Below are 15,389 nucleotides of genomic sequence, written 5' to 3' on the forward strand. Positions count from 1 at the left end.
AATGGGTTAGGTCCTTGCATATGTTTTGGGTGTAGTCATCAATGCAGAGCATCTGGATAGGGAGCAAAGAAACAATTCTCCGTGCACTATTTTCTCTCCCCAACATCCCCTTGAGATTACTAAACTACAAAGCAGATCAAGAGCAACCCAGCACAGCCCCTGCAGTGAGGCAGGGAAACTTGGGGTGATGCTAACGTCCTCCTGGAGTATATAGCAGCTAACCACAGGTGCTAACAGGTCTGGCTGGCCTTTCCATGCTCCCTCCTCCCTGAATATCCCTTCCCCACACCGAGTGCTAAGTGACTACAACTAAGCTTAACCATCCTTGATTAAGAGCAGTGCCAAGATCAATATACAAGTCATAATTCATTTCATCAAATACTTTCTCTGCATCAATTAAAACTGTCATATGGATTTTCTCCTTTATTCTATTAATGTGGTGAATTAAATTGACTGGTTTTCAAATGCTACACCAACCTCGCATTCTTAGGATTAACCTTACTTGGTGATGATATATAATCCTTTTCATATAGGACTAGATTTGATTTGCAAATATCAAATTTGCATCCATGTTCAAGAGGGGTATTAATCTGTACTTTTTTTGAGAGACAGAACATGTGGAGGGGCAGAGGGAGAGAGAGAGAATCTTAAGCAGGCTCCACACCCAGGGAAGAGCCCGAGGTGGGGCTCAATCTCACCATCCAAGATTATGACCTGAGACAAAACCAAGAGTCAGACACTTAACTAACTGAGCCACCCCGGGGCCCCTTAATTGGTAGTTTTACTTATTTTTTAATGTTTGTTTTGTATTGTAATTTCTTTGCCAGGTTTCGGTATTGGTGTTTTGAAGTTCTCAAAAGAAGTTTGGAAGTGTTCTCTCCCTTTCTATTTTCTGAAAGAGATTGCATAAATTTGCTGACAATTCTTCCTTAAATGTTTGATAGCATTTACTAAAGAACCATCTGGGCCAGCAGTTTTCTTCACGTGAAGATTGTTAACAATTTCAGCTGATTTAATAAATGCAGAACTGTTGATATTTTCTGTTCCATCTTGTGTTAGTGTTGGTAAATTTTATTTTCAAGGAATGTGTGTGTTTCAACTAAATTGTTACCTAGTGTTGTTCATAGCATTCTCTTATTTTTTACTGAATATCTGCTGAATCAACAGTGACTATTCCTCTATCATTTCTGAAAGCATATTAGTACATTATGTTTTTGCTCCTTTTCTTCTGTCCAATCTGGCTAAGGGTTTATGAATTCATTATTCCTTTCAAAGAACCATCTTTTCCCTAAGTTAATTTTCCCTCTTGTTTGCTTATTTCTACTTCATGGACATTTACTCTAATATTTATTAGAAAATCTTCCTTCTTTGTGTTTATTTCACTTCTCTTTTTCTTGTTTCTTTTTTTTTTTTTTTTTTTTTTTTTAAAGATTTTATTTGACAGAGAGAGACACAGTGAGAGAGGGAACACAAGCATGGGGAGTGGGGGAGGGAGAAGCAGGCCTCCCGCTGAGCAGGGTGCCCGACGTGGGGCTCGATCCCAGGACCCTGGGATCACAACCTGAGCCGAAGGCAGACGCCCAACCACTGAGCCACCCAGGCGCCCCCCTTTTTCTTGTTTCTTAAAGTAAAATTTAATTGTAGACTGTTTTTTGTTTTTTAAGATTTTATTTATCCATTTGAGAGAGAGAGGCAGAAAGAGCACGAGCAGGGGGAGAGGCAGAGGGAGAGGGAGAAGCGGACTCCCCGCTGAGACAGGACCTCCCCCCCTCAATGTGGGGCTCTATCCCAGGACCTGGAGATCATGACCTGAGCCAAAGGCAGACACTTAACCGTCTAAGCCACCCAGGTGCCCCTTTTGGAGACTTTCGGTTTCTAACATGGGCATTTAGGACGATACATTTATTTTTAAACGTTCTGAAAATTTTAATTTGTTCTTTTATTGTCATCCAGTTCAAAATATTTTTTTTTTTTTTAAAGATTTTATTTATTTATTTGAGAGAGAGAATGAGATAGAGAGAGAGAGAGAGCATGAGAGGGGGGAGGGTCAGAGGGAGAAGCAGGCTCCTCGCTGAGCAGGGAGCCCGATGCGGGACTCGATCCGGGGACTCCAGGATCATGACCTGAGCCGAAGGCAGTGGCTTAACCAACTGAGCCACCCAGGCGCCCCCAGTTCAAAATATTTTTAATTTTCTTTGCTTTACTGAGTTATAGATTACTTAGAAGTGTTGTTTTATTTTCAAATATTCAGAGTTTTCCTAGATTATTTTCTGTTTCAATTCAGTAATTAGGGAACATACTCCGCATAATTTCAATAATTTTAAATTTGTTAAAATTCATTTTATGGTGCAGTACACGGTCTATCTCGTTGAATGTACCACATACACTTCAAGAGAATGGGCATACTGTATGTCTTTAGTGCATTTTACTATAATTATCAATTAGGTCAAGGTAGTTGATAGTGTTTGTCAGACTAGGTTTTTACTGGTTTTGCTGTTACTTGTTTATCAATTGCTAAGAGAGAGGTGGTCACATTCCCAAATATTATTTGAAATACTCTATCTCTCCCTTTAATTTTGTTAATTTTTGCTTCATCTATTTTAAAGCTCTGTTATGAAGTGAATATACATTTAGAGTTGGCATGTCTTCACAATAAACTGACTATCGTGTTATTATGGAATGCCCTTCTTTATCTCTTTGTCTTGAAGTACTGATTTTATCTGATACTAATATAGTTACTAACCCTCCTTATATTTGCTGTTCGTATATTATTTTTTTCTATCCCTTTATTTTTAATCTCTTTATTTCTATATAAATTGCATCTTTTATACAGCATACAGATGAAGAGGGGGGTATTACTGCTTTTTTTTTCTCTTCTAATAATTTCTGCCTTTTAGTTGTTTAGTTCATAATAGCTAATATTGATGTGATTTGATATCGTCTACCACCTTATTATTTATTTTCTTTTTTTTCTCCTCTCTATTTCTATCTCTGTGCTCTTCATTTCTTGACTCCTTTTGGATCATTTGAATATTTTATTAAAATTCCATTTCAAGTTACCTTTTGGCTTCTGGATTATACCTCTGTTATTTTTTAAAGCTGGTACTCTGTGAATTATGATATATATCCCTAACTTTTCACAGCCTACTTAGAGTTAGTATCATCCCTTTCATGTAAAATGTGAAAATTTTACAATCATGGAGACCCATCTACCACCCCATTGTTCTTTATGCTACAGTTATCATATCTATTATAAAAGTGGTAAGAAAATGTTATTTGTTTTCAACAGTCAAATGTATTTTAAAGAAACTGGTAAGAAAAATATACAGTATTTATCATTTCTAATGCTGTTTGTTTGTTATAAAAGATCTGAGTTTCCTTTCAGGTAACATTTTCCTAGAGCCTGAAGAATTTCTTCTAGCATTCCTTGGAGTCTTATGTCTGCTGGTAATGAATACTCTTAGTCTTATTGCATATGAAAATGTCTTTATTTTGCCTTCATTTTTGAAGGTTATTTTCATGGGATGTAGATTTCTGGGTTGACAGTTTTGTTTTTCTTTCAGCTTTAAAGATGTTTTCCCACTATCTTATGGCTTTCTTAGTTTCTGATGAGAATTCAGGAGTCTTTTGAATTGCTGCATCCCTGTACGTTGTGTATTGCTTTTCTCTAGCTGCTTTTTAGAGTTTTCATCTTTGGGTTTCAGTAGATTGACTATGATTCCTAGCTGTGGTTTACTTCTTAATTATTCTGCTGTGGGTTCACTGAACTTCTTGAGAGACCATATTTATGCCTTTACCTAAATTCAAAAAACTGTCCAACATCGATTCTTCAAAATGATATCAAGGCAAAATTCACATAACATAAAATTAACTATTTAACAGTTTGATGGCCTTTAGTATATTCTCAATGTTGTGCAACCATCACCTCTACCTAGTTCAAAATATTTTCATCACCCCTAATGGCAATCCTCTACCCTTTAAGCAGCTACTCCTCAGCCTTCTCTCCACCAGCCCATGACAACTACTAATCTGCTTTCTGTCCTATGGATTTACCTATTCTAAATATTTCATATAAATGAAATTGTATAATTTCTGACCTTTTGTGTCTGGCTTCTTTCACTTAGCATAATGATTTTGATGTTCATTCATGTTGTAACATGTATCAGTCCTTCATTTTTATGGCTGCATAATATTCTATTACATGGTTATACATATTTTATTTACCTCTCCATCCACTGGGGGACATTTCAGTTATTTCCATCTTTTGGCTTTGTAATTAGTGCTTCTGTGAGCATGTACAGATATTTCTTAGAATACCTCTTTTTAATTATTTTCCTCAATGGTTGCACCATTTGACATCCCCATCAGCAACGTACATGGGTTCCAATTTCTCTACATCCTCACCGACACTGGCTATTTTGTTGTTGCTTTTTTTAATAGCCATCCCAATGGGTGTGAAATGGTAATTCATTGTGGTTTTGATTTTTGTTTCTCTAATATGTAAAGATATTAAGCATCTTTTCATGTGCTAGTTGGCCTTTTGTACATCTTCTTTGGAGAGATGTCTATTGAAGTCTTTTGCTCACTTTTAAACCATGTTATTTGTCTTTTTGTTGTTCTGTTGTGTTATTTATATATTATGGATATTAGACTTTTATCAGATATATGATTTGCAAATATTTTCACTCATTCTATACACTGTCTTTTCACTTTCTTGATAAATGTCCTTTGATGCACAAAATTTTTAATTTTGATGTAGTCTGATTTTTCTTTTTGTTTGTTCTTTGTGTTTTTGTGTCTTCAAATTTTTTTCTGACTCACTGTATCTTTCTTATCCTCTGCAATGCCAGTTACACGTACACTAGACATTTGGTATTGTGCCTCAGGTCCTGAGGCTCTCTCTTCTTCAGACTCTTTCATTTGTCATCTCCATGCTGTCAAGTTGACCTAGTACTTTAAAAATTGTCCTTTGCATCATTACACATAGCCACTTTAAAATCTATGTGTTCTAGCTCTCTGCCACATCTCCTGCAAGAATGAAGACCATTCTCAGCAATCAGACTGTCGACATTCCAGAAAATGTCGACATCACTCTGAAGGGATGCACAGTTATTGTGAAGGGACCCAGAGGAACCCTACGAAGGGACTTCAATCACATCAATGTAGAACTCAGTCTTCTTGGAAAGAAAAAGAAGAGGCTCCAAGTTGACAAATGGTGGGGAAATAGAAAAGAGCTGGCTACTGTTCACACTATCTGTAGTCACGTACAGAACATGATCAAGGGCGTTACACTGGGCTTCCGTTACAAGATGAGGTCTGTGTATGTTCACTTCCCCATCAACGTTGTTATTCAGGAGAATGGTTCTCTTGTTGAAATCCGAAATTTCTTGGGTGAGAAATACATCCACAGGGTTCAGATGAGGCCAGGTGTTGCTTGTTCTGTATCTCAAGCCCAAAAAGATGAGTTAATTCTTGAAGGAAATGACATTGAACTTGTATCAAACTCAGCTGCTTTGATTCAGCAAGCCACAACTGTTAAAAACAAGGATATCAGAAAATTTTTGGATGGTATCTATGTTTCTGAAAAAGGAACAGTTCAGCAGGCTGATAAATAAAGATCTGAGTTGTCCCTCTACAGAAACAGCAAGATGCCAGATGATTTTTCAGACTTATTTGCAATATTTTAAAGATGCAATAAAAGCTATACTAAAATCTATGGGTTCTAATCCCTGTTGGGCTTAGTGGTTTGTTGATTCTTTTTTTGAGAATGAATCATATTTTCCTAGTTCTTCAAATGTTAAATAATTTTCTATTATATCCTGGAAAGTAACTCCGTTATATTCCTCTAGAGAATGGGTATTTTGGTTGTTTTGGTAGACAAATAACTTGGTTGAATTCAAGATGCAACTATTTTTGGGGAAAGGGTTCTAACCTCAATCCAGTTCCTTTATCTGTAGCTGGACTGCTTTAATTCTGCACCCCCCAACATATGTGGCTTCATGGTTAGAGAATTGGGTAGAATTTATTTACAAATTTCAGGGCTCTCTCTCTTGCTCTTTCTTTTCCTGGATACGACCCATCCCTTTACTTTCCAGCAGCTGTGGTTCCCCTGAATTCTGTCCTCTGGTTCATTAGGCCAGGAAGTCTGTTTTCTATCAAGGTTTTAAGCTTTAGCCGACTTTCAGGCTAACAGCTAAAATAATGGGAAATTTATCCCATTCTGTTCTCTTCTTGCAAGTTTTGACTCTCCTTCAGAGTCTGCCTGCTTTTGTTCACTGCCTGGTACCTCCAGGTATTTTTGTATTTTGTCCAGAGTTGAGAGTTGTTGCTCACAGGAGGTAGGTCCTGTTGGGGCTTACGCCACCATATACCAGCAACAGGACAGCTTTATAGCTTTTTGAAAATATTCTCATCACAACACGTACCACATTTGATTTTAGCTACTTACATCTTGCCTTTTCTTTCTGTTAGACTGCTCTTCTTGAGCATAAAGACTATCTCCTTTTAAAGGCATAATCTTTTTACTCTTCAACAAATTTCTTTTGGAAACTCCCATTCTCTCTTCCAAGATGGTGTCTCCATCACACAGACCCACCTTTCCCACTAGAGATATAGATACATACTGTAAATAGAATCCATCACAGTCCCTTTTTCTGGGATTTGGCCACTTGAAGACAGTGTATCACCTTATGTCATTATAATCTGAATGGCTCATGACGCCTAGGTGGCTCAGTCAGTGAAGTGCCTGACTTCGGCTCAGGTCATGACCCCAGGATCCTGGGATCAAGTCTCACAATGAGCTCCTTGCTCAGTGGGGAGTCTGCTTTTCCCTCTGCCTGCTCTACCTGCTCTACCTGCCACTTCCCGGGCTTGTGCTCTCTTCCTCTGACAAATAGAAAAAAAAAATTAAAAATAAAATAAAATAAAATCTGAATGGCCCATGGAAGTCAGCAATTGCCAGGAATCTTCTTTGCTATCATGGACAGAGAAACTTCTTGAGATGAAAACCTGTAAAGGGGCAGACAAGCTAAGTGAAGGAGAAAGAGAGAGAGGATCCTGATGGCATAATTTAACCTTAGAATTCTATCTTGCTTAAAGAAAACTTCATTCCTTTGGCTTCCAAGTTATGGGAGTTATAAATATTTGTGCGAAAACAGTTTGAGTTGGATGTTGCACACTTATGACATCTATCGTACTGAATCTTCTATATCTGGCACAGCAACTGCCTACTTAAGATAGATAATAAAAGCTTAGATAATGAATGTGTGATGAAAGGTAGACATATACTGTTACTGAAAAGGAGCATCCCCTGTGTGAGCATGACACAGGCATCCAAGATTATCAAATGGGTCACTGTTGGGAAATCAAACCAACTTGAGTTGTTTCATTATTGTTCAGAGCTTTCATTATTGTTCAGAGCTTACCAGACCCTGATATGGAATCTGAATCACCTTTATCACCTCTGCCAACATCTAGGCATACAGTGAAGTAGATACTCAATCTTATGGATAGCCTGCTATGAATTTGTTCATCTTCAATAATAAAAATAAAGCAGTGATATGTATGTTTGTTTATTTTTTATTGCCTGTTCCTAAGTGTTCCATTTTGAAAAGAAAGCAATTTGGCAGTGTTTAGTGCCCTCTTTCCTAGTATCTTCACCTTGGCACATTCTGCTCTCCCTGTCAGACCCACGCGAAGATGGTCGTTGCTCGGTGATATGTTGTTCACAGTGTGGGAAGCCTCACTGAGAGGGTCTGTTTCCAGTAGCATTTACAACATAGGGAGCACCATAACCAGCTGAGTTTGTGAAAGCTCTTTTCTTCTATCTTGCCAAGAATTCAATCTGTTTCTGGTTCCTGCAGACTAACAAAAGCTGTTGCTATGTTATCACTCTAAAAGATGAAGCCATGTAGTCATATGTAAGCTTCCCTTTATATGGCAAAATGTCACCCAGTGACAGGACCAAGACCTTAGCAACTATATCTGAACGGTTAACATGTCTGTCAGCACTATGGTGACAGTCTTCGGTACAAGCCAAACACACATTCATTATCTTAGTGACCCCTAACTCATTCTGTATTCTTCCATTAAAATCAACAATAGATTTTTGAGAAATTTCAACTGCTTTGATTGATCCAAGACTCAAATCCAATAGCAGAAACTGCAGAAACAATTTTAAGAGAAATAAAATTGGGGTGTAAAATTGCAACTGTGGTATTATGAATATGTGTTTCTAATATATCAAGAACCCATAAAAATTCATAAGAACAACCCACCAGGATCTCAGAAGAAGAGTATCTAAGGGATAAGAAGAGTAAAATAAAAATCTATAAGATAAAAATAGATAAATGGAACCTACATGAAAAAATGTTCAATTTAACTAATAATCTAAGTAATATAAATTAGAAGATACAACTTATCTACCCATCACAATATCTAAGATGTGAAAAAAAAATATTCATAAGATTAGAATGAGAAAAACATTTTTTATCCTCGGAGGCAAGCATGCAAACATAGAACCTCTCTGGGGAAAAAAATGGCAAAATTTTGTGTTCTGTATAGTCATCCATTAATTTGTATCAGAAAACAAATTCAAGTTGATTAAAAGGACACCTAAATATAAGAAGACTGAAAGAAGAAAAAGAAGTGGGGGAGGAAGAAAAAAGGGAGAAGGGCAGGAAGAGGGAAGAAGACAATGTAGGAGATAACATGGAGCTGAAAATAAGATGGAAAATGAAGCTGGGGGAAGGAGTAGCAAGATGGCGGAGGAGTAGACGATATTTGGGAAGATAGACGGCGGGGGAGGGGCCTTCATGGGCCGCTTCTGGCAAGTGAGAGCAGCGGGGCACAAAATCGGAACTTTTAGAAGTCGGCTCCGCTGAGGGACGTCGCTCCAGTGGCTAAACAGGGGGTGGAAACCTCGTGGACAGTGTGGTCTCAGGACCCTCGGGGTCACAGAAAGACCGGGGGTGCCTGAGTGAGGCAGAGCTCCCAGGTATCAGAGTGGGGAAGCCAGCTGCAGAGACAGAGCCAAGGCGCAGGCTCTCAGCTCAGGGTTGCCATAAACCATAATCCGTGGCACAGTCGGGCCACTGCTCTTCCAGCAGGGACCCAACAAGCGGCAGATCCGGGGAGACTCCCCTTCGTCCCCTGGGAGGAGGGCCGCGGGAGCACATCGCAGGGATCTGCTGGGTTTGGAGACTCCACACGGGGTCGTGTGCCAGAGATAGAAACTCTCAGTCACAGGCCGGGTGAGCACAGAGTGCAGCCGGAGACCGGGGAGACGGGAGTGATTGACTGCTTTTCTCTGGGGGTGCACTGAAGAGTGGGGCCCCAAGTTCTCAGGTCCTCCAGGGCTGAGATCAGGAGGCTGCCATTTTCACTCTTGTCCTCCAAAGCTGTATGGAAAGCTTGCAGGGAACAAAAGTTCCCGAGAACAAACCCGAGCAGATTACTTAGCCTGGCCCCGGCAAGGGCAGGGCAATTCCGCCTCCGACAAAGATATTTAAGAGCCACGGCAACAGGCCCCTCCCCCAGAAGGTCAGCAAGAAGAGCCAGCCAAGACCAAGTTTACCGATCAATGAGAACGACAGAACTCCAGCGCTAGGGGAATACAGCACATAGAATTCATGGCTTTTTTCCCCCAGATTCTTTAGTCTTTCAAAGTTAATTTTTTAAATTTTTTTTCTTTTTCTATTTTTTTTTAATTTTTCTTTTTCCCTTTTTCAACCAACATCTTATCAATTCCTTTTTAAAAATCCTTTTTAATTTTCATTTTTACAGTCATATTTTATCCCTTCATTGTATTTAACCTTATTTTATGTATATATATTTTTTTTCTTTTTTAGAATTTTGGGATACAGTTTCTTCTAACACACCAAAATATGCCCTAAATCTAGTGTATGACGTTGTCCTAGTCTCCCACCTGATAACATTCTCTCTTTTAATTTTTTTCATTCTTTTTTTAAACAACTTTTTATCAATTCCTTTTTTAAAATCTTTTTTAATTTTTATCTTTACAGTCATATTCCATCCCTTCATAGTATTTACCCTTATTTTTGTACACATATAAGTTTTTCATTCCTTAAAATTTTGGGAGGCAATTTCTTCTAACAGACCAAAATACACCCAAAATCTAGTGTGTGGCTCTGTTCCATTCACCAGCCTAATCATATTCTTTTTTTTGTTTGTTTTATTTCCTTTTCTTCTCCCCCCGGTTTCGGGACTCTTCTGATTTGTTTAGTGTATATTTTTCTGGGGTCATTGTTACCCTGTTAGCATTTTGTTCTCTCATTCATCTATTCTCCTCTGGACAAAATGACAAGATGAAAAAACTCACCTCAAAAAAAAAAAAAAAAGAACAAGAGGCAGTACATACTGCCAGGGACCTAAAATCAATACAGACATTAGTAAGATGTCAGAACTAGAGTTCAGAATGACGATTACAAAGATACTAGCTGGGCTTGAAAAAAGCATAGAAGATACTAGAGAATCCCTTTCTGGAGAAATGAAAGAGCTAAAATCTAACCAAGTTGATATAAAAAAGGCTATTAATGAGGTGCAATAAAAAATGGAGGCTCTAACTTCTAGGATAAATGAGGCAGAAGAGAGAATTAGTGATATAGAAGACCAAATGATGGAGAATAAAGAAGCTGAGAAAAAGAGAGATAACAACTACTGGATCATGAGGGGAGAATTCGAGAGATAAGTGAAACCATAAAGTGAAACATTAGAATAACTGGGAACCCAGAAGAAGAAGAAAGAGAGAGGGGGGCAGAAGGTATATTGGAGCAAATTATAGCAGAGAACTTCCCTAATTTAAGGAAGGAAACAGGCATCAAAATCCAGGAGGCACAGAGAACCCCCCTCAAAATAGGTCAACACCCCAACATCTAATAGTAAAACTCACAACTCTCAGAGACAAAGAGAAAACGCTGAAAGCAGCTCGGGACAAGAGGTCTGTAACCTACAATGGTAGAAACATTAGATTGGCAACAGATCTATCCACAGAGACCTGGCAGGCCAGAAAGGACTGGCATGATATATTCAGAGCACTAAACGAGAAAAATATGCAGCCAAGAACACTATATCCAGCTAGGCTGTCACTGAAAATAGAAGGAGAGATAAAAAGCTTCCAGGACAAACAAAACTAAAAGAATTTGCAAACACCAAACCAGCCCTACAAGAAATATTGAAAGAGATCCTCTAAGCAAAGAAAGAGCCTAAAAGTAACATAGACCAGAAAGGAACAGAGACAATATACAGTAACAGTCACCTTACAGGCAATACGATGGCACTAAATTCATATCTTTCAATAGTTACCCTGAATGTAAATGGGCTAAATGCTCTTGTTTGTTGGGAGATTTTTGATTACTGCTTCAATTTCCTTAGTGGTTATGGGTCTGTTCAGGTTTTCTATTTGACACAGAACCTCTCTGGGAAAAAAAAATGGCAAAATTTTGTGTTCTGCATAGTCATCCATTAATTTGTATCAGAAAACAAATTCAAGTTGATTAAAAGTACATCTAAATATAAGAAGACTGAAAGACACAGGCTATCAGATTGGATAAAAAAACAAGACCCATCAATATGCTGTCTGCAAGAGACTCATTTTAGACCCAACGACACCTCCAGATTGAAAGGGAGGGGGTGGAAAACCCTTTACTAGGCTAATGGACATCAAAAGAAAGCTGGGGTGGCAATCCTTCTATCAGACAAATTAGATTTTAAACGAAAGACTATAAGAGATGAGGAAGGACACTACATCATACTTAAAGGGTCTATCCAACAAGAAGATCTAACAATTGTAAATATTTATGCCCCTAACATGGGAGCAGCCAATTATATAAGCCAACTAATAACAAAATCAAAGAAACACATTGAAAATAATACAATAATAGTAGGGGACTTTAACACCCCCCTCACTGAAATGAACAGATCATCTAAGCAAAATATCAACAAGGAAATAAAGGCTTTAAATGACACACTGGACCAGATGGACTTCACAGATATATTCAGAACAGTCCATCCCAAAGCAACAGAATACACATTCTTCTCTAGTGCACATGGAACATTCTCCAGAATAGGTCACATCCTGGGTCACAAATCAGGTCTCGCCAGTACCAAAAGACTGGGATCATTCCCTGCATATTTTCGGACCACAATGCTTTGAAACTAGAACTCAATCACAAGAGGAAAGTCAGAAAGAACTCAAATACATGGAGGCTAAAGAGCATCGTACTGAAGAATGAATGGCTCAAACAGAAAACTAAAGAAGATTTTAAAAAATTCATGGAAACAAATGAAAATGAAAACACAACTGTTCAAAATCTTTGGGAAACAGCAAAGGCAGTCCTAAGAGGAAAGTATATAGCAATACAAACCTTTCTCAAGAAACAAGAAAGGTCTCAAATACACAACCTAACCCTACACCTAAAGGAGCTGGAGAAAGAATAGCAAATAAAGCCTAAACCCAGCAGGGGAAGAGAAATAATAAAGATCAGAGCAGAAATCAATGAAATAGAAACCAAAAGAACAGCAGAACAGATCAACGAAACTAGGAACTGGTTCTTTGAAAGAATTAATAAAATTGATAAACCCCTGGCAAGACTTATCAAAAAGAAAAGAGAAAGGACTCAAATAAATAAAATCATGAATGAAAGAGGAGAGATCACAACCAACACCAAAGAAATACAAACAATTATAAGAACATATTATGAGCAACTATATACCAGCAAATTAGGTAATCTGGAAGAAATGGATGCATTCCTAGAGATGTATAAACTAACATAACTGAACCAGGAGGAAATAGAAAACCTGAACAGACCCATAACCACTAAGGAAATTGAAGCAGTCATCAAAAATCTCCCAACAAACAAGAGCCCAGGGCCAGATGGCTTCCCAGAGGAATTCTACCAAACATTTAAAGAAGAATTAATACCTATTCTTCTGAAACTGTTCCAAAAAATAAAAATGGAAGGAAAACTTCCAAACTCATTTTATGAGGCCAGCATTACCTTGATCTCAAAACCAGACAAAGACCCCATCAAAAAGGAAAACTACAGACCAACATCCCTGATGAACATGGATGCAAAAATTCTCACCAAAATACTAGCCAGTAGGATCCAACAGTATATTAAAAGGATTATTCACCACGAACAAGTGGGACTTATTCCTGGGCTGCAACATTGGTTCAACATCTGCAAATCAATCAATGTGATACAATACATTAATAAAAGAAAGAACAAGAACCATATGATCCTCTCAAAAGATGCAGAAAAAGCATTTGACAAAGTACAGCATCCTTTCTCGATTAAAACTCTTCACAGTGTATGGATAGAGGGTACATACCTCAGTATCATAAAAGCCATCTATGAAAAACCCACAGCGAATATCATACTCAATGGGGTAAAACTGAGAGCTTTTCCCCTAAGGTCAGGAACACAGCAGGGATGTCCGCTATCACCACTGCTATTCAACATAGTACTAGAAGTCCTAGCCTCAGCAATCAGACAACAAAAAGAAATAAAAGGCATCAAATCGGCAAAGAAGAATTAAACTCTCACTCTTTGCAGATGATAACGATATTTTATGTGGAAAACCCAAAAGACTCCACCCCAAAACTGCTAGAACTCATACAGGAATTCAGTAAAGTGGCAAGATATAAAACCAATGCATAGAAATCAGTTGCATTTCTTTACACCAACAAGACAGAAGAAAGAGAAATTAAGGAGTTGATCCCATTTACAACTGCACCCAAAACCATAAGATAACTGGGAATAAATCTAACCAAAGAGGCAAAGAATCTGTACTCAGAAAACTATAGAATACTCATGAAAGAAATTGAGGAAGACACAAAGAAATGGAAAAACGTTCCATGCTCATGGATTGGAAGAACAAATATTGTGAAAATGTCTATGCCACCTAGAGCAAGCTACACATTTAATGCAATCCCTATCAAAATACCATCAACTCTTTTCACAGAAATGGAACAAAAAATCCTAAAATTTGTATGGAACCAAAAAAGACCCCAAACAGCCAGAGAAATGTTGAAAAAGAAAAAACAAAGCTGGTGGCATCACAATTCCGGACTTCAAGCTATACTACAAAACTATAATATCAAGACAGTATGGTACTGGCACAAAAGCAGACACATAGATCAATGGAATAATGCGAAGAAGACATCCAAATGGCCAAGAGACACATGAAAAAGTGCTCAGCATCGCTCAGCATTAGGGAAATCCAAATCAAAACCTCAGTGAGACACTGCCTCACACCAGTCAGAATGGCTAAAATGAACAAGTCAGGAAACGACAGATGTTGGCAAGGATGCGGAGAAAGGGGAACCCTCCTACACTGTTGGTGGGAATGCAAGCTGGTGCAGCCACTCTGGAAAACAGTATGGAGGTTCCTCAAAAAGTTGAAAATAGAGCTACCCTACAACCCAGCAATTGCACTACTGGGTATTTCCCCAAAGATACAAATGCAGTGATCCGAAGGGGCACGTGCACCCCAATGATTATAGCAGCAATGTCCACAATAGGCAAACTATGGTAAGAGCCTAGATATCCATCAACAGATGAATGGATAAAGAAGATGTGATACACACACACACACACACACACACACACACACACACACACACAATGGAATATTATGCAGCCATCAAAAAAACCGAAATCTTGCCATTTGCAGTGATGTGGATGGAACTGGAGGGTATTATGCTAAGTGAAATAAGTCAATCAGAGAAAGACAATTACCATATGATCTCGCTGATATGTGGAATTTGAGAAACAAGGCAGAGGATCATAGGGAAAGAGAGGAAAAAATGAAATGGGATGAAACCAGAGAAGGAGACAAACCGTAAGAGACTCTTAATCTCAGGAAACAAACTGAGGGTTGCTGGAGTGGTGAGGGGTGGGAGGGATGGGGTGGCTGGGTTATGGACATTGGGGAGGGTATGTGCTATGGTGAGCACTGTGAATTGTTTAAGACTGATGAATCACAGACCTGTACCCCTGAAACAAATAATACATTATATGTTAATAAAAAATTTTTTTAAAAAAGATAGTTCTTAAGTATATAAAAAAGAAAGAAATGAAAATGAATGCCCTCAAGAGCTACCAGTCAATGGACAAGGAGAACCACTGTGAAGAAAAATTCTCTTTCCCATCATAGTTCACTGCATCCTTTTCTTGAAGTTTTGTGTGGGTGCCTTAGCATAACCCAATGGTAATGACCTTGTTTGCTTTTCAAAACTTCAGAGATGGAGGTGACTATCTTCCAGAAATGCACACAGGAACAGTTGGAACTTTGCATCTCTTGGTTGGGAGGATAAGAGCATCTCTGTTTATATATAAGGAGATAGTTGCATCCTCTTCGGTGCAAGC

The 15,389-nt window shown here is 38.3% G+C and overlaps 1 protein-coding gene and 1 long non-coding RNA gene across 2 annotated transcripts in view; one reads left to right on the forward strand and one right to left on the reverse strand.

Annotated features, from left to right (window-relative positions):
* Positions 1-15,389, reverse strand: part of LOC116639539 — a 267,061-nt gene that overhangs the window by 76,036 nt on the left and 175,636 nt on the right. The window lies entirely within an intron of this gene.
* Positions 5,005-5,712, forward strand: LOC116639537 (60S ribosomal protein L9-like). Its single transcript, XM_032416043.1, has one exon. It carries the CDS (start codon positions 5,037-5,039, stop codon positions 5,613-5,615), a length of 579 nt encoding a protein of 192 aa, XP_032271934.1. The 5' UTR covers positions 5,005-5,036; the 3' UTR covers positions 5,616-5,712.

Source organism: Phoca vitulina, unplaced genomic scaffold, assembly GCF_004348235.1.
Source record: "Phoca vitulina isolate PV1807 unplaced genomic scaffold, GSC_HSeal_1.0 scaffold18, whole genome shotgun sequence".
NCBI lineage: Eukaryota > Metazoa > Chordata > Mammalia > Carnivora > Phocidae > Phoca > Phoca vitulina.